This window comes from Odontesthes bonariensis, chromosome 2 (assembly GCF_027942865.1).
Source record: "Odontesthes bonariensis isolate fOdoBon6 chromosome 2, fOdoBon6.hap1, whole genome shotgun sequence".
NCBI lineage: Eukaryota > Metazoa > Chordata > Actinopteri > Atheriniformes > Atherinopsidae > Odontesthes > Odontesthes bonariensis.
The window spans coordinates 42,313,474-42,333,899 of NC_134507.1; the positions used below are offsets into that span (position 1 = coordinate 42,313,474).

General features: G+C 40.4%; 1 protein-coding gene across 1 annotated transcript in view; it reads left to right on the forward strand.

Annotated features, from left to right (window-relative positions):
• The first annotated feature begins 6,841 nt into the window (after positions 1 to 6,841).
• LOC142397977 (uncharacterized) overlaps positions 6,842 to 20,426 on the forward strand; it is a 45,767-nt gene continuing 32,182 nt past the window's right edge. Inside the window, exon 1 of the mRNA XM_075481853.1 lies at positions 6,842 to 7,155. Coding sequence (XP_075337968.1) covers positions 7,077 to 7,155 — 79 coding nt within the window. The 5' untranslated portion in view covers positions 6,842 to 7,076. The remainder of the gene's footprint in view (positions 7,156 to 20,426) is intronic.

Genomic DNA, 20,426 nt, shown 5'->3' on the forward strand with positions numbered 1-20,426 from the left:
AACGTGAATGTCGTCGATGTTGCTTTATCTGAACATTTCTGTGTTTTCTTCGACCTATCTACTTTACCCAAATCAGCAGCTGGGTCTGCAGTTGTTCGGGGAAGACTCATAAATGACAGAACAGGGACACAGTTTATGGAAATGATTAGGTTTGAGAACACCCCGTGTTCTGCTGTTGATGATCTGTTGAACTCTTACACATCAAGTCTCTTAAATGTTTTGGATACCATTGCTCCTGTCAAGGTTAGAATGGTTAAAAGTAGGCAAAGGGCGCCATGGAGGAAAGAAGAGTCGGTCAGGGCACAGAAAAGGGAGTGCCGGAGAGCCGAACGGAAATGGCGCAAGTCAAAGCTCCAGGTTCATTATGAGACTTACAAAGAAAAGCTGTGTGTGTTCAACCAGACTTTGCGTAGAACAAGGGAGAGTTATTTTTCTGAAATCATCAAAAACTGCAGTAACAACTCTTGTGTCCTGTTTGCTACAGTAAACAGATTAACAAACCCTCCAGTTTCACTGCCTTTAGGCAAGGCAAGGCAAGGCATCTTTATTTATATAGCGCATTTCATACCACAGGCAACTCAATGTGCTTTACGTAAAGACAAGGCATTTAAAAGAACAGCATAAAGTAGCATAAAAACAAGCAATTTAAAGAAAAAAAAAAAGAAAAAATAGAATAAAAATTAAAGCAATCAAAGAAGAGGGGAAAAAGAAAAATATAAACTCAACCATAAGCACACCGAAAGAGAAATGTTTTTAACCTGGATTTAAAAGTGCTTACAGTTGTGGCTGATTTCAGTTCTGCTGGTAGTTTGTTCCAGTTGTGTGCAGCATAACAGCTAAAAGCTGCTTCACCGGGTCTAGTTTGAACTCTGGGCTCCACTATCTGACCTGAGTCAGCAGATCTCAGAGCTCTGCTGGGTTTATACTCTGCTAGCATGTCATTCATGTATTTTGGACCTAAACCATTCTGTGATTTGTAGACGAGCAGCAGAACTTTAAAATCTATTCTGTATCTGACCGGGAGCCAATGTAAAGACTTGAGAACTGGGGTGATGTGATCTGATCTCTTTGTTCTGGTTAAAACTCGGGCTGCAGCGTTCTGAATGAGCTGCAGCTGTTTGAGACTCTTTTGGGGGAGTCCAGTCAGAAGACCGTTACAGTAGTCAAGTCTGCTGGAGATGAAAGCATGAATCAGCTTCTCCTGATCTGTTTGGGACATGAAACCCTTAATTCTGGATATGTTCTTAAGTTGATAAAAGGCTGATTTGGTGACTGATTTGATATGATTGTTGAAGGTCAGGTCTGAGTCTATCAGCACGCCGAGGTTCCGGACTTGGTCTTTAGTTTCTAGAGACAGTGACTCAAGATGTTTACTGACAGACCTTTAGAACTCATCTCTACATCTAAGTGTAATGAGTTTGCAACATTCTTTAATGACAAAGTTCAAGGCATTAAAAATGCAATAATTTCTACAACACAAATAACTACTCTGCAGCCAGCTAGACACCTAGAGCTAACACATTTCACACCTGTTACTGACAAAACAGTCGAAGAGATCATCTGCAGTCTGAGTTCATCAACATGCTTCCTTGATGAGTTGCCCACTAGATTCCTAAAGTCTGTGCTGAGCAGTTTGTTACCACAACTCGCTCATCTAGTCAACATCTCACTCCAGACTGGAACATTACATTACATTACATTACATTACATTACACTTAGCTGACGCTTTTTATCCAAAAAAAGGATTTTTTATCCAAAAAAAGGATACCACAACTCGCTCATCTAGTCAACATCTCACTCCAGACTGGAACATTACATTACACTTAGCTGACACTTTTTATCCAAAGCGACTTACAGCTATTTAGATGCAGGGTATTGGTTACAGCCCCTGGAGCAATGTGGGGTTAGGTGCCTTGCTCAAGGGCACTTCAGCCATGGATAGAGGTGTAGGGAGAGGTAATGGCGGGATTTGAACTTGCAACCCTCTGATCTTAAGTCCACCTCCCTAACCACTAGGCCACGGCTGCTCCATTTCCAAAGGCCTTAAAAACTGCTGTCTTTAAACCCCTTCTAAAGAAGAGCAATCTTGATGCCACAGTACTGAACAACTACCGGCCCATATCAAACCTGCCATTCTTAGGCAAAGTCCTAGAAAAAGTTGTATACCAACAGCTTAGTGACTTTCTCCTGTCTAACAATGCTTTTGATACTTTCCAATCAGGCTTTAGGCCCCACCACAGCACTGAGACAGCTCTGATCAAGGTGACAAATGACATCCGCCTGAACACAGATGCAAGTAAAGTCACAGTCTTAGTTCTGCTGGACCTGAGTGCTGCCTTTTACACAGTTGACCATGCGACCTTATTACAGAGGTTAGAAGACTGGGTGGGAATCTCTGGTCGTGCTTTAAACTGGTTCAAGTCCTATCTGGAGGACAGGAAATATTTTGTTGAAATTGGTAACTGTGTCTCAGACCAAATGGCTATAACCTGTGGGGTTCCCCAGGGGTCAATCATGGGACCTGTATTGTTCAATCTGTACATGCTTCCACTAGGCCAGCTAATACGCAGCTATAATGTGTCCTACCACAACTATGCAGATGACACTCAGATCTACGTGTCACTGACGACAGGAGAACACGGGCCTGTAGATACATTGTGTCACTGCATCGAACAGATCAGTGTGTGGATGCAAAACAATTTTCTCCAACTAAACTCAGACAAAACTGAAATAATTGTCTGTGGCCCACAGAAACAAAGAGAAAGTGTTATCAGTCACCTTGAGACTCTCTCTCTAAAACCTAATAATCAGGTTAGAAATCTCGGGGTAATATTGGACTCAGACCTGAACTTTAACAGCCACATTAAATCTGTAACATCAGCAGCTTTTTACCATCTAAAAAACATTGCCAGGATCAAAGGAATAGTGTCTAAACCAGACTTAGAGAGACTGATCCATGTGTTTGTCTCCATTTGGTTAGACTACTGTAACGGCCTGCTCACTGGGCTCTCTAAACAGGCTGTAAGACAGCTGCAGTACATCCAGAATGCTGCTGCTCGAGTCCTGACTAGAACCAGGAAATGCGACCATATTAGTCCAGTGCTCAGGTCTCTGCACTGGCTTCCTGTCGCTCAGAGAATAGAGTTTAAAACAGCTCTGCTTGTGTACAAGTCTCTTCATGGTCAAGCGCCAAAGTACATCTCTGACATGTTAGAGCCATATGAACCAACTCGGGCTCTGAGAACCTCAGGGAGGGGTCTCCTGCTGGTGCCCAGAGTCAGGACTAAACAAGGTGAGGCTGCGTTTCACTTTTATGCCCCTAAAATCTGGAACAGCCTTCCAGAAGATGTGAGACAGGCCTCAACTCTGACAATGTTTAAATCCAGGCTGAAAACAGTTCTATTAAGCTGTGCATATGACACCTGAAAGTATTTTATCTGCATTCTTCACTTTTTAATTAACTAATGATTATTTTAATGGGTTTTTAATTATTATTATTTTTTTTAATTTCTTTATTTTTTTTAAATTTCTTTTTAATGATTTTATTGCCTTCTTGTGATTTTATGTAGCTGTGAAGCACTTTGAATTGCCCTGTGTATGAATTGTGCTCTATAAATAAAATTGCCTTGCCTTGCACTGTTCTAGCACCAACCTCTGTCACTCCTCTTCACCTCTCTGACCACTACTTCATGTCCTACACCCTCTCCCTCTCCTCTCGGACCTCCTGACCTCCCCCCACCCACATGGTATCTTCTCGTCCCAATCTACGCTCTCTCTCCCCCACTGACTTCTCTTCTGTTCTCTCTGCTCTCCCTGACCCTGAATCTTTTTCTCTTCTATCCCCTGACACTGCTACTGATCTTCTTCTCTCCACCCTGTCCTCCTCTCTGGACAAACTCTGTCCCCTCACCTCCAGGCCTGCACGCTCAGCTCCACCTGCCCCATGGCTGTCGGACTCAGTGCGTACTGAGAGGCGGAGTTTGAGGGCGGCTGAGCGCAAATGGAGGGAGGAAGTAAACTCCCTGAGGACCTTCTTGCCTTCCAGTCTTTGCTTTCTACTTTCTCCTCCTCTCTCTCTGCTGCAAAACTGCCTTCTTCTGTAACAAAATTCCAACTTCTCCTTCCAACCCCAAAAAACTGTTTCAAACTTTCTTGTCCCTCCTCCAACCCCCACCCCCTCTCCCCTCCTCCCTCCTCCCTGACGATTTCGCCGACTTCTTTGACAAGAAGGTTAACGACATCCGATCTTCCTTCCCTCACCCCCCAGCTGTCCACACCACCCACACTTGTCGCTCTCCCACTCCTCCCTCTCTACCACCTTCTCCCTCACCTCCCTCACCTCCCTCTCTGTCCCACTTCTCTCCCCTCTCTGCAAATGAGGTCCTTCACCTTGTAACATCTAGCCACCCCACCACATGTTCCCTTGACCCAGTTCCTTCCCCTCTCCTTCATTCTGCTGCACCTAATCTTCTTCCTTACCTGACCCACCTCATTAACACGTCTTTGACATCAGGCTCTTTTCCTTCTGCTTTCAAGACTGCCAGAGTCACTCCTCTTCTAAAGAAACCAGCTCTTGACCCTTCAGAGATCAAGAATTACAGACCGGTATCCCTTCTACCCTTCCTGTCCAAAACTCTTGAACGCTTTAAACAACTGTCCTCTTACCTCCACCAGAACAACCTCTTGGATCCCCACCAGCCAACTGAGTCACTCCAAACTGCTCGAGCTAACTCTCTCTCCTCTGTCTTGATTCTCCTGGACCTGTCTGCAGCATTTGACACAGTGAACCACCACATCCTTCTCTCTACCCTGGAGGGAATGGGTGTTTCTGGCTCTGCACTCTCCATGTTCTCATCCTACCTGACAGGTTGCTCCTACCAGGTAACACTGAGAGGGTCTGTGTCAAAGCCACGTAGGCTCACCACTGGGGTTCCGCAAGGTTCGGTCTTGGGTCCTCTTCTTTTCTCCCTCTACACATCATCTCTTGGTTCTGTCATCCACTCCCATAACTTTTCCTACTACTGCTATGCAGATCACACCAGCTGATTCTGTCTTTTCCCCCTTCTGACACCCAAGTGGAAGCACGCATTGCTGCGTGCCTGGCAGACATCTCAGGGTGGATGTCGATGCACCACCTTAAGCTCAACCTGGACAAGACTGAGCTGGTGTTTCTCCCGGGGAAGGGCTGCCCGTTCCGAGATCTGGCCATCACCATGGATGACTCCGTGGTTTCGTCAACTCGGACCGCGAGGAATCTGGGTGTGACCCTGGACGACCAACTGTCGTTCTCGCTAAACATCGCATCAGTGACCCGTTCCTGCCGATTCCTCTACAACATTCGGAGGATTCGCCCTTTCCTCACCGACAAGGCAGCACAGGTGCTCATCCAGGCTCTTGTCATCTCCCGCCTGTACTACTGCAACTCGCTCCTTGCTGGCGGAGCTCTGAGAAGATGGGAAAGTTTCAGACCTCTAGAGCTTGTTCAGAAAGCTGCTGCTCGTCTGGTGTTCAACCTCCCAAAGTTCTCCCACACGACTCCCCTTCTCCGCTCTCTACACTGGCTCCCTGTAGCTGCTCGCATCCAGTTTAAGACTCTGGTGCTGGCCTAAAGGGCAGTGTAAGGAACAGCTTCTTCATACCTCCAGGCTATGATCAAAGCCCTACACCCCCGCCCGACCACTTGGCTCTGCGGCCTCCAGGTGGCTGGCTGCCCCGTCACTCAGCGGTCCCTGCGCACGATCGACACGGTCACAGCTTTTCTCTGTTCTGGCACCCCGATGGTGGAACGTTCTCCCGACTGATGTCAGGACAGCTGAGTCGCTGCCCATCTTTCGCAGCAGGCTGAAAACCCATCTCTTCAGGAAACACTACCCAGATCCGCCCTCTTAGGACATCACCTGCTTCGTCCTAGCTCCTTACGCACTTATTTGTTTCCTAAATTGTCTTTGTTTTCTACATTGTCTTCCCATTTGTCTAGGTACCTAACTTACCGCACTTACTCTAGCACTAGTTATGCTCTTAGCTGTTTGGTTTTCGGAAGGAAATGCCCTTATGATTTATTTTGCCTACCGATGTGGAACACACTTATTGTAAGTCGCTTTGAATAAAAGCGTCTGCAAAATGACCGTAATGTAATGTAATGTAATGTAGTGATCAAATAAGTGTACGCTCATAACACAGCCTAAACCTGAGGTAAATGGTTATTTTATACCTAATCCCGAAACATCCTTTCTTTGCCTCTCTAGACACTTTTCTTTTTTTGTGAGTTGCTGTTGATATATTTTAGGTTGTCTTAAATATTTCTACATTCCATGAAGTTGGTAAGTGAATGCCACTTGAATATAATTTCCTTTGTCCTTTCCTGGGTCCAATAATGAATATTTTTGGACTATGCTAAAGTACACTAAGGAGATTCAGCCAAGATTCAAAACAAGAAATTTCTTTCTGTGTGGCGACAGTAATAACCACTGCACCGCTGCGCCACCCCTTGTCTGATTATTGTGTGTGTGTTTATGGAGACCTTCAGTAAAATATGTTGCTTTTATCGTTTAATTGTTCTGGTTGCAGGATCTAGGCGATACCTATGTGTAATAACACAACTGTTTTAAGTTGAAAGCTTTGACAGAAGTGAAATGAGAATTTAGCAATTCATGTTCTAGCTCTTGCTATTCCCTGTTCACCTTCAGGCTGATAGTAAATCTCATTCCTTCTTAGACTTTTCCCTCCAACTACACCTCTCCCCCCGTTGCTGGCTGCTACTCCTCCCCCTTCTCTCATGACTGTCCCACCCCTTTACTCTTCTCAGCTGGAGGAATTGGCTGTATTCACACACACGCTTACAAACACCCCACAAGTCCAACGGGAAAGTGGACACAGATGTCACGATGCGTGTTGAGGACAGCATCCATAAAGAATCTTTCTTAAACAGTGTTTTTTTTGTACAACTGAACTTGAAATCAGAATAATCTACTTAAAAACCCAATGAGATATCTCTGAGGAAGTTCTTTTTCTTTTTCCTTTTTCCTTTTTTTGTTTCTAAATAGAATTTTCCTGAACATCTGGAAAATTTTAGCAACATGAGTTTGAAAAGGAAAAAGGCTGGGCTGGTCATCAGCTGGCAAAAGTCCTTCTCTATCCTGGCTCCTTGGAGGAAAGGTAAAGTGATCTCTTTCTATATTCACAAATTAGGGCCACCAGCCATTTAATCATACTCGCATATGTACAAGTTGTAACACAAGTATGTCTTTTGTGAGATTAGATGGAGACTAAAATGTCAATCACAGGATGGGTTTTATTTCGTATTTCTGACTCTTATCACCCCACAAATTTCCTCATAATCCAGGATCACCTCTGGACACTTAGAGCCATTCCACTCTTTGATATCTGCAAGGCATTCGTTCCCGTAAACAGTGGGTCCCTGCTGTGCTTACCACCATAGGTGGCTGACATTTGTACTGAGTTGAAGAAGTGTGAAACACCGTTTGAGTCTAATTTACAGGGACATGTGGATGGTAAGTTAATGTATTGTTAGTCAAGTGAAATCATCGCAAGTCTATCGAGATTTTAAATTAGTTCCCAGACAGAAGGTAAAAGTTTCTTTGTAAGAGACAAACAACATTAAGGAGGTTCCAAAACCACCTCATAAAATCTGATACTTCATTTTGCTGTCATAAAACTTTTCTCAATTAAGTTGACCTGAGAACTGTAAAAACCGCATCTGCTGCGGTTTCCTAAATATAAAAGAAAGATAGCACATGTTTATATCTCCTGTTCCATGTGTCTGTTTTAAAAGGAGAACTGGATGGTATGTCATCTTTATGGAAAAGCAAGACTGATTTATAATTCTCAAGGAAAGTAGAGTTATAATTCTGTATGTGTCATAAATATAATGTGTAAACAAATATTTCTTGAATAGGAAAATAAGAATTTAATTTAGCATGAATTACATGGACCACTTTGAGGCAGCATTACTAGTAGGTGCTATTTGGTCTCATGGGCTTTCAAAACAAAACAAAAGAGCTAACAGAAGCTTTCATTTGGGGTCTATTCAGGAACATCCATGTTCAAGAAGTTAACTTTCACACTTTTACACTAAATCTTAACACGTAAATGCTCATAACTCATTGCATTGTTACTGGGATTGTAAATACTGCTCCCAAAGACATCTTGTAGATTGTTACAATAAGAATAGTTAGCATTTAACGATACAACAGTCTCTGGAGGACCATAACCTCTGATAAAAACACAATTTTCTGGGAAGAATAATGTTTTTGACTGGACAGTTAGAGCCCTACACATTGGGGCTGAGAGTGAGCAGACAGCTATTCAGTTTTCCTTTAGCTCTGGTTTGGTCTCGCACACTACTTAAAATATATTTACCAGTTTTGCAAACAGCAGCCCTCTGCTGCAACACGTCAGTTCAGTGAAATGTGCAATTGAAAAACCATTTTGCTGGAGAACGAACATGATAAAAAGCAACATTAGCTGAAAGAGGCTTAAAGTGTTGATGATTGTGTGCATTCGTTAGCGTAGGTAAAAAGTTCATGGCTCAAGTAGAAAATCTAATCAAGTGAAAGCTAAATTTATTCAATCTCTTAAAAGTATCAGTTTCTTTGACAACAGTTTCTAAAAGCAAAAGACTTCAATCCCACACAGTCACCTGACCCACTGTAATAATAAACATACTGGCGTAAGTTTCAGAATGCAGTATAAGACTAAACAGAGGTTACCATTTCTTAAGCAGCAGTCAGTTGGTGGTACAGCTCACTATATGATGCCTTTAGACCAAATCATAACTTATATGGACTTTGCAACAACACATTGAGTATTGCTTGTCTCAACCCCCTTCCTTTTCTAATCCTGGCATCAGGTTGCTCTGCATTCCAGACCTGAGCCTTGCTCAACTATCACTGTCAGCTTATTTACAGTATGAGCCTCCACACCTGCCTAGGAGAAAATCCCACAGTTGTTTTGTAGTGGGAGGGAAGATAAATATGCACATTGTTGCTGCTGTGAGGGAGCCTCTTTATTCTGTGTGACAGCCATCACAATGTTTGCCTTGTTACTTAGGGTAGAGAGAAAAGGCCATTGTTAAGATAACACAATGTGTATCAGCAGGGAGCAGCTTCTGAGTGTGCCCTTGTTATTTTATCACAGTATAGATTTTGGGAGGAAGTGGTAGATTCTGTAAGGAACTGACCCTGTAAGAAATAACAACCTTTCTTTGACATGTAACTTGACACAGTTGGCTGGAATCCGATACTTTTTGTTAAATGAGAATACAGACAACTTGAGAAGAAATTAGTCCGTTTTCTTTTCTTTTTCGAAATCTTGTGTAGTTTGAATAGTTCCTGAAAGTTGCAACACAGAAACAGATCCAGTGGAGTTCTGTTATGGATTGGATTACTCGGAGAGGAGTTGTCAGACATTACTCAGATATAAGGAATTTGAGTTGCTGAGAAGAATGAATTAGTGCCTGAAGTACATGTGACATTTCTAAAGGGGAGTCTATTTTGTCCTCTGACTAATATGGAGGATTGAGTGATTTGCTCAGAAGAAGTTGTGGTGTGGCTGAGTAGAGGTTATACCAAACCTTCCTGGCTCTCTTCCATGAAAAGGAAAACAACTTTTAAAATCATAATATCAAGATATACGAGTGCACATTTCACTATAGAGAAAAAAAGGTTACCATGGAGCTTCTTTATAATTTTTGTCCTGCTCTTAATTAACGCCACTCCCCACAAGAACCCATTAAAACCAAATACTTTAAACATGACAATAAAGCATAAGGGCAGATATTTTTGGAAAACAAGAAAACCACTGAGTCACAAATTACACACTTTGTAGATGTGGTAAGGCTATGTATGACATAAAAGCTCAATGCTGAAAAAATAGTCTGGCTACAGGCAACAATAATAAAAATAAAGAGCAATTGCATGTTATTAAAATTAGACATTGTTAAACTTTTATAAAATGTTGCTCTAAGTGAAACTGTAACCCATGCCATCTCATCCCTCTGCCCTTCCTGTTATATCAAAGGCTCAAAACTGGTAATACTATGTTTTTGACTGGCATCTTGATTAAAAGTTTTCCTTTACAATGTAAAATGAGGAGATCTATTGGATATTTTTCTCTTTCTGTTCCCTCAAAGCCTAAACTTACATCTCCGGAACTAGTTTTGCCCACCTGTCAGTGGTCCATAGCTTTGGGACGTGTTCTTGACAAGATGCTGAACCCTTAAGTGACATCTGTATTCACTGGTTTCTGAATGTGTGTGTGGTAGAGAAAACTCTGTATGTATATTAGGGGTGCGCGATCTGACGATATAAAATCGTGACTGGCGGGAAAGAGTTGAGAATCGCAGGCGATCTACCAAATTAGAGAAACCGTATAGATCGCCTTTGCCAATCAGCGCAATGATGATTATTATTTTTTTTTAATGCTGGTGTATAGTGTGTGTCCCCGTTAAAAGACACGGATACAGATGTCCAGTTTGTGGTGGATTTATGTGGCTGTGGTTCTTCTGGCATTTACACACAATAAACCCAGGGTGTACAGGCTAATGTTAGGTGAAAACAGCAAAGGGAAAATTACAAGCTGTTCACTGCTGCATCAGAAACGAAACTTTACAGCGACATCGTCTCAAGCACAGGTGCGGTACATTCAGGAACATCGGAACGTCTATGGTGCGTTCACGAACGTTGGACGTATGAAAACTCACCGTAAAACACAATATAAACTAGAAATGCACTCAGAGAGTGCAGACCTCCGCCAGGTCGCGCCACCTTGTGGCAGGTCGCAAGATTGCAGCACGAACAGACGAACATCCAGACAGACAACCAACAGACTCGGGCGATCACATAACCTCCTTGGCGGAGGTAGTTAATGTATTTAACTGAAAATAACCAAACAACATGGGCTTTCTAACAGGTGGAGTCAAGTTGTCATCAGTGGTTCGTTTTTCTAGTTCCGGTTGCTTCACTCTCACTGTGTCAGATGTCATTAATTTAATCATGATTTTTCATCTTGAATTGGCTTACAGTTGAATTACAATGTGTTGATTGCCAAATTCTTTCTTTTACTCCTTAGCTCTTCTGTGGTTCAGCATGTCGACTTTAACTCTACTGTAATTGGTCTTTCTTTTTTTTTTTTTTTTGGATGGAAGATCGTGATAAAAAATCGAAATCGTGATTTTATGCAAAAAAATCGTGATACAACATTTTTTCCATATCGCCCACCCCTAATGTATATAATCAAACGCTTTCAAATGTAGGTGTAGAAGGCTTAATGTTGAATGTAGTGCAAAGCGCTTTGGTCTATGAGAAAAAACAAGTGTCCTTTCAAAATGTGTCCATATCTGACTAATTCAAATAAAATAAAGCAGTTAGGGCTTGAAAGTTTCAGTAAATTGCTACAAAAATGCCCAGTGTGTATACACCTTGTTTGTGCCTGGACAGGGAAAATTGATAAAAGTTCAATGGCCTTTACTCTGAGGGGATGAGAACCATAAACTGACAAAGGAAAATAATACAAAGGAGTTTTAACTTGTGTTACAGTGCTTCTGCACATTCTTGTGTTATCTTAATGGTTTCTGATAGGACAGAGCAGAGCTGGAAGGCCCCATTAACTGATAACTAGAAGTAGTCTGGGTATCATCCTTAGGTTTTGAGGACACTTCTCTCAAGAACCCAGCTACACCACGTGTTGAGAGATGAGACCACAGGGGAGAATGATGCAAGTGGGCTATGCATGTGACACTCTGGAATGGAAGCCCTTAATAAACTATGTAATTCAGGGGAATTCTTATGAATATTTGTGCTTGGAGTACATATATCTGGATTTTTATGAATCAGCTTTGTGACAGTTGTAAACTCTAAAGTAAGATTTCAGATGACCTGTAACAGCCTATTATGAATTCTACATTCTCTATAGTGTGAACTTGATTAAAATAATATTAACATTGCATAATTACTGAGACTATCAGACAGTATTTCAGAAATAGGTAGCTGGGTTCAGCTTCTATGCTCCACATGTCTGGAACAAACTCCCAGAAAGCCTCAGATCAGCTGAAACACTCAGTGTGTTTAAGTCCAGGTTGAAGACACACCTATTTTCAGCTGCATTTGAATAAAGCTCAAAACTTAATCCCATTTTAACTACTGATTTTATATGATTTTATCTATTGTTCTTCTTTCTTTCTTTTTTGTTTAAAATTTAAATCATGCTTTTTATTTCTACTGTTTTAATGTATCTGTAAAGCACTTTGAATCTTGCCTTGCCTTGCCTTACATGATCATTAAAGTTTAGCAGAAGATTTAGGGGTTGTGGTTTGACTATAATCAGTTTGTGACCTCATTAAAGACAGATGATTGCAGGTTTGATTAACCAAGGAATATTATTTGATCTAAATAGACAATATTTTGTCTTACTAAGCAGGCGTTCTTTCCTGAAGCATTCAATAATTATTGGCTTCTTCCTTAAAATCTCTTTCACGCAGCCCCTGAAGATCAATGACCACACTAAATGCTTACTGACAGACCCACAAACCATCTGGGCAGTAAAAATACCAGGCTCGTCCCAGCTTGTTTATGACTGTGCTCAGTATCTAAGAGGCCAACAGTTTTGCTCGAGGGCTTAGACATCTGCATGTGCAACCCTAAAAAACTTCCAAGAACTTCACACAAACCCTTAACTCCAACTAAGAGGCAGTCAGAGTGCACATGCCCGCTGGTGAGGGGGAAGGCTAAATCTGTAAGATGGCTAAATGCTTGAGGAATATTCCTCTTTTGTGGGTTAGGATTGTATCAATTAATTAGTAGGGGTGGGCGAAAAAATCGATTCTTGTGCGTATTGCTTTTTTTTTTTATGGGCTGATTTTAAAAATCGATTTTTCTCCCCTGAATCAATTGTATTACGTCATATCCGTGTCCAGAAAAACTTCATCAATTCATCACATTAAGTTATGTTAAAACTAGCCCACGTTTGTGCTGTGTGGACATTTCAATTCATTTTGTGACTGTAAACTTAAAAAATGCCTCTTTTTGTCTCAGTTGAAATAAATGTCAGCTGCTGGAATGACTGACACAGACTGATGTGCATTGCTTATGGGAACGACATTCATTCTAGAAGTGTATGATTCAACTTGTTTGTTTTTTAAGGAGGAAGAAAATTGCAATTACTGATTATATTGAATCGCAATACTTGTAGAATCGCAATTATCAAGAATCGTGATAGAAATCGAATCGGCGCCTTAGAATCGTGATACAATCGAATCGTGACCAAAGCACATCGTCCCACCCCTATTAATTAGTGATTCAAATAGTGTGTTTTAATCGAAGTACAAATGTATTTTTACTCATGGGAAAGGCAGATCATTATTACATCCTGCTTCCAGTCTTCATGCTAAGCTGGGCTACTGATGTCCTAACCGTTACTCCAGATAGAATAACGATCAGTCTACTTCTTGCAGGTCATAGACATTCTTTTGATCCAAAGTCCTCTGGCACAGTGGCAGAACTTGCATTTTCTAATGTATCATTAACTCTGGAGCTGCTGTCTGAAACATATTCATGATATCAAAATGGATGCTGCAGAGACATGATCCTGTTTATTTAATACCTTCTTTCAACCTGGTGCCTCCATTGGCCTCATTGCTCCGTGATTGAGATTGTCTTATGTCCAAGAACAACTACATGTTATTTGTAAAAATGACATCCTTAGTCTTGTGACTTAATCATATGGTAAAGATCATTTATTTTAGTCCTAATAATGATCAATGTGACAAAGTTTTGTCATATTGTTTTTGAATTGGCTCTATATGAGGGAATTGGATTATTTTGAAATTAATTATGATTACAATGATTTGAACTCCAATTGGCTTGAATTGGACTATATTTTTTAAGTGCCTTGAGGTGACATTTGTTGTAATTTGGCGCTATACAAACAAACTGAACTGAATTGTAATTAAACTTACATGTAACCAAAGCAACCATGACACAAAGGTGATGGTCACATTGTAAAAAAGAATGTATTTAAGCCCTAATCATGAATTTTCAAGCCGTAACTAACTTTATTGCTTAACCCAACCATTAAGTCACAAAAGTGAGTAAGGTCTTTTGTTTTTGACTGAACGTAACTCAGAAAGGAAAAGGGTTCATCATATTGGTTGGTCTTGAACCCATTTTTTTTTAATGAGATTTGTTTTTGTTTTTGAGTTTTCAGTGGCTGATACTCATAGAGGCTAATGATCTAGCCTGTAGGTCTACAGCCTATATTCATTAATTCATTAAGTCATTGATATTCTTCAAGGCTTCCCAGACTTTGCTATGTTAAATTGGTGGAATTCACCTTTAATGACACCAAGTGTTAGTCAAGTGAGTGAAGGCAAGGAAGGAAAAATTATTTCGATAGCACACTTCAGCAAGGCTGAAAAAATGACAGTTTAGATAAAAAATATCTTGTACGAGTGGCATGTTTTTTAATAACTCAACACCTTGGCCTCTGTAAAGCCCAGGATGAAGGCTGTGTTTTCCTTCCAGCTCTCTGGGCAGCTTAGAGCTTTTTTTTTGGAGTTTGAGCTCAATACTTCAGAAGAAGACTGCAAGACAAGCTACTTACTCTACTTTAACTGGTCCTGGAAATTCTGACTTTGCAAGAGACTAGTAGCACTACCTGGAATGTGAAATGTATACGATGGGAAATGGCTGAGGGATGTTTTTGGACAGAAAACAGGCTTTAGGATGAGTAGGGGATGGGCTGGGGGAGGCAAACTGTCTGTAATGATATGTTGTCGGGTTTAGTCAGGCACAGAGACTGGAAATAGGCTGAGTCAGTCTGTGTGGACAATTACAGGATAGAATATCTGTTTGCGTTGTTTGTGAAGGATAAGGACAACTAGTTCAGGGCAACACCTGTACAGCTGACGATGACTGCATGGAGAGGATTAAGGAACAGACGGGGATTGTATCACAATAGCAAGCAGTCAGATTACACGCTTGAGTCGGCCAGATGACTTCAGCGTGTCATTAAAGTTAACTTGCTTGCCTTCTCATTGTCTGCTGGTGCTTCACAAAAACAGGCATGCTTTGAAAACCTATGTAACAAAATAAAGCTAATTCTCCACGTAATAATTAGAATGGTGTGGCAGAAGTAACATTTCTAATATTTGGTCTCAAGAGGAGAAAAAAATAAATATAATTATTATATTCTGCTGGCTAGCACTAATAAGCCATTTAATTAACTTATGGGCTTTCACAAATTGTATGTCATTTTTGCAGTGTCACAATCGTGGTTAGTGGGAATTAATTATTGGGCTGTTATGTCACTAACAACACATCTGCTTGTTGATAATGCTGCTAATTGAGAAAATATGTGTTGAACAATCGAAGGCAGCAGATGAGCTTTTGAGAGCTGCATTTAATACAGCTTGGTACTGCTGAGGATCACTTTCCCATTGGACTATTTGGTACATGATCTACATCAAAGACTACAGTTCAGTGTCTATGCAGAGTACCTGGTCTGACTTTTCTTTTTAACTGCACTTGTGATGATGCTTTAGATATATGTGCCTTGTATTTGGCTGGTGCAGACAGAACATAAATACAGCACCTAAACAGATAATCATTTCTGATTGGTTTTCATGAAATTTGGTTCTTGCAGGGTCACACATTGACCCAAAACAGACCAATAAAACCCTTACAGTATAACAAAGCCATCTGATCCCCTTACTGTAGGAGTCATGAATAAGATGAAGGATGACTCATTTGACCATACTTTTTCACATTTCTGGTGGCCAGTGCCATATGTTTTTGCACCACTGCACTCTTAAAAAAATTAAATAAATTGCATTAGTTGTTGTATTATAGGGCTTATCAAGCTTATCAGAGCTTTCAAACTCTACTGTGAAATGCACCAATTGTTGACAAATCTTATCTCTGAGGAAGAGTTTGTCTTTTTAAAAAAAAAATTTGCACTGAATGTGAATTTAAGATGCATGGTACCTTCATTTATTTGATTATTATGCTGACATGGATTGTCAGATATAATCTAAATAGAATGATATAAAAATAATACATTGCAAATTGAATGAAAATTGTCAATGGTGTTTTTCCAGTTTGTATGCTACAAAGGGAAAATATGGTTGCTGTTTGTTATACAAAAGAGCTGAAATGACAGATCTACTAACCTACATCGTCTGGTTAGTATTTTGCTCAATGATATTCATAAGTCTGTAAACGTACAATGCAATGCATACATTATCAAGATTCCAGGCTGTTCAGTGACTCACTGTTTGATCTGAAAATACCTTAAATCCTTCAACAATGACACACACACACAAAAAAGCATCAAAGTGTCCTCGAACCTTTGGGGCCTCATTCTTGACTGGGGCCCTTTGCAGCCTTGTCTGAATATTGGTTGAAGTGGAGACACAAAAGTTAGTGCCTACAAGGGTCAGAGCAAGATTACGGTTTTAGTCAAACAAACATACTGAACGTAATGTTCACTACTGGCCTTTAGTTATTTATCTAAAACAACATTTCCCTAGCCTTCCCTTGTGTAAAAATAAACATTAAAAAGATTTATGGAGTTATTGAACAGTTGCAGATGTTAACAGCTTTTGATTTTTTGCAATAGTTAGTCACATGACCAAACTATCGCTAGATCTGTGATTTTTCTTTAAAGTACGAGTGATACGGATATAAATTTGTGTTCTGACGTCGTCCCATACAAACAAATGTGTTATTAATCAACCAAACAAATAATTATGATCAAAACAGCCATTGGTGGTGGTGAAAGAAGTACCAGGTGTGTTAAGGTTAGTTTGGTTTTCACTTGCTTGATATACTCAGTCCCACTGCATCTTGGAATTGTAATTCTAGTTAGCCCTGGAAATCGTGAATGAATGAAAAACAGTTGCAGGCCGATTTCAAAATTTAGTCAAACACAGTCCTGAGCTTTTCAACAGGTTTCAAGTAGCTACTGTCTAATACATTTGTCCTCATTGTTTCTTCAAAACTATCAATTTTTGGTTTGCATGGGTCATGGTCACATGAAAAGAACTTCAGAAGTGAAAAGTATCCCCATAACATTTAATTTGTTTGTTTCTGTGAGTACTCACTTGACTGTGGCAGTTATTTAAATCAGTTAATTCAAGTTTATTTTACACGGATCATAGAACAGTGTAATACATGTAATACAAGTGGTGCTCTGCCCCATGGAAACATTCATATTTATGCAGGATATGTTCCAATTGTAAGAGCTCTGGGAAAACCAGCAAATCCCAGACAAATCTTTCTTTTTAAATAATGGCATGAATTCCATAAGTCTGGGAGATAAACTCGTTGTGCTTTATATGTCATAACCACTGTTTGCAAGACAGGTTATTCTAAATCAGTGTATAGTACTCTGACTTTAAAAGAGATTACGTAAGAGACAGTAAACACTAATTTGTGCCACCATAGACATAAATACACAATGAATGTTTCGCTCAAAGGAACCAGTGAGGCCAGTCGGAAAACAATAGGACATTTGATGAAGTGACAATGAAAAACATTCAACTATTTCAAGATTCTCAGGTTTTTTGTAGAACAGGGGTTGGCAACCCCCGGCTCCGGAGCCGCATGCGGCTCTTTCATCCTTCATTCCCAAGCTCTGCGTGGCTTGGGAAAATAAATGAAAAAGTATCCAATTGAAGTGTATTTTATTTGTGTTAGTTTTTTATTTTTATTTTAGTTCTAAATTGGAAGATTATTGTGATCTTGAAATATCAAAATAAAATTATATGTATTATTTTTAGTCGCTCAAAATATGCGTCACCCCCGCTGAATATGCCCGGTATGCCCGCCAAAACGCTGGGCATTTATCAAGACTTTCAACCCCAGGTAGGCCAAGTGTGGAGAAATGTGAGAAAAGAAAAATATCTGAAGAATATAGAACATTTCATGATGCCTGGGCAGATTCATTTGCATTTACCTCTGACGAGAATGGCTTCAAAAGTTCAAAATGTTCAAAATGTGTTCATTACATAAATAAAATTTCTCTGTAGCACTTCATGGATTTTGTAAGCAACACACTATAGTTGTTTATACAAAGCGTAAAGGTAAAAAAAACAATATCTTCATTTTAGTGTTTTCTTTTCCGTGGAAACCAAATGGCTCTTTGAGTGTTAAAGAGGGGTTGCCGACCCCTGATCTAGAAGCAGCATAATGGACAACAAAATTTCATGTTCAAGTATGAGTGTTAATACATAAATACAAACATATACATACCTTTGGTTGAATATAAAATGTTGTTCTCCATTGTGCTGCTTTTAGAGAAATCTTGAAAATGTAATAAATGTGACTGAAATGTGAAATTTAAACCAACATGAACACAAAAATAAGCACTGTGTAAAAACAGACAAAGTTCCTGTTGTTTTTTTAAAAGGTCTGAGTTCTCTGTGTTTGTGTTGAACCAAGGTAAGAAAACACAGACCTTGTTTAACACAGGAAGAGACCTGGCTCAGAGCTTTCAGAAACTGACATGGTACCACCAAACACTGTATCACTGTATACTATATCAGTGTTTTGTCAGACCTGCTCACATCAACATGTCAAAATAATGGTTTTTTTTCAAGGATTACAGGTGTGTTGGTGGTTTGATGAATATGGCCAAAAATCTTCTTGAAATTAATCTTGCAGCTTGTCTTCATGAATCCAAAGTAACCTTATTTAATTACTGAGCGAATGTTGTGTGTATTACCAGTGGACCAATTTGTGATTTCCATTTGTTTCAAGTTATAATCAAAAGTGAATTTTGAATAATATCCCACACCTTTCTATGTACTTGAGAATGATTCAACACCATTCTGCCTTCCACCTTCCAGGGTCACATCTTCCCCTGTTTCAAATAAACCACACAGAGGGAAATGAGTGCCCACATACACACACATCTGCTTTTCTGTGCCTACCACCAATAAGTTTGACCTCCACTTTGGAACAAATTTGCCTGAAAGTACTCTTGCTTCCACAGTGGAGTTGAAGTTCCCCACAGATTGAGGATGAAAGTATCACCACTTAAAATAAATTTTAATCTCTTTTTTTCCTTGATAAAATCTCCAAATCCCAGTGCAGGAAGTCACGTGCCCACCGCTCCTGTGAAGGTGTGATCTGGAGGCTGTACTTAGATTAATCTAAAGTGCATATGATATTAAAGTATGTGACCAGCCAGGCAAAGCGACATCTAAGCATAACTGGGATTTTTGCTTTTCCTTTGGGACAGAACAAACAATTTATCCCACCCGTTTTGTCTTAAAATGAAAAGTTAAGCATGGAAGAAAGAATGTAATTTGACTGACAGCGATACATATCAAATTACACAGACTAAAAAAGACAAGAAAGACACATGACTGCTCCCTGTAATAGTCATAAGTGGAGCTTCAGATCAAAGCTGGACATGCAGGTAGGGGACCCTGAGAAATAGTTCTGTATATTAGTCCTGTGGTATTTGAGTGAAATAATTGAGGATTATTTAAAGCTGCAGTCGGCAGGTTTTCAAAATTGCGAGTATAAAGTCGGAAAATTCGAACTGATACAACTTTCAGGTCCCTCCCCCAACCTCTAACAAGCTCCGAATCGCCCCCCAAACCCCTCCCCCTCTGTGGACGAGGTTGTGCACGTGAGTTCACACCAGTGTGAGCGCACACAAGCTGCGGGCAGACTCACCACAGCCCTTTTACAGACAGCCGTTCCACTTCCTATTCGCCCCATTATAAAAAATTTGGCTGCAGTTCAGTTGATTTTCTCTGGGGGCGCTGGCGAGCGAGTGCAGAATGACCATTTTCCATAGGGCTGGCGCTAATAACTCAAAAAATGTCCCCGCTAGCGGCTGAAACCTGAAAATAATACTGTGATTTCTGACAGAGGGATGTGGATTTATATCGAAAGTACAATAACCTGGGAGTTATAGCTTTCTGTTTTCTTACAGGTCTGGCATTTGCGAGTCAGTATCCGCTAGCATCTAGCTAACGGAATCTGAAGAACGCACGGCTGATTACGACCGGCTGCTTTACGGCACTCGTCCACTGTGCCAGAGTGCTAACCTGGTGCCGCTAACAACAACCAAAGCTAAACCAAAGGCTAGTCAGAGAGTATGTAAAAGGGCTGTGCTGAAATCTGTAACTATTTGAGCTAACACCTCTCTGCTAGCTCAGCGCTAGGACTGACCATGCCGTAAAGTGATGCCACATGTGTGACGTCACTCGGGATGCAATACTGACAATAAATGTGTATTTTAAACAAATCTAGTGAGTCTAAAAAATCAAACCAAGTGCCGTTTGAAAGGATAATTTATCCTGCCTTTCATTAAAATGAAAAAATATAAAAAATTCTATCAAAAGCAATGGCTGCATCTAAGGTGGATTTCATAGTACCACCATAGAGTTCAGCGTG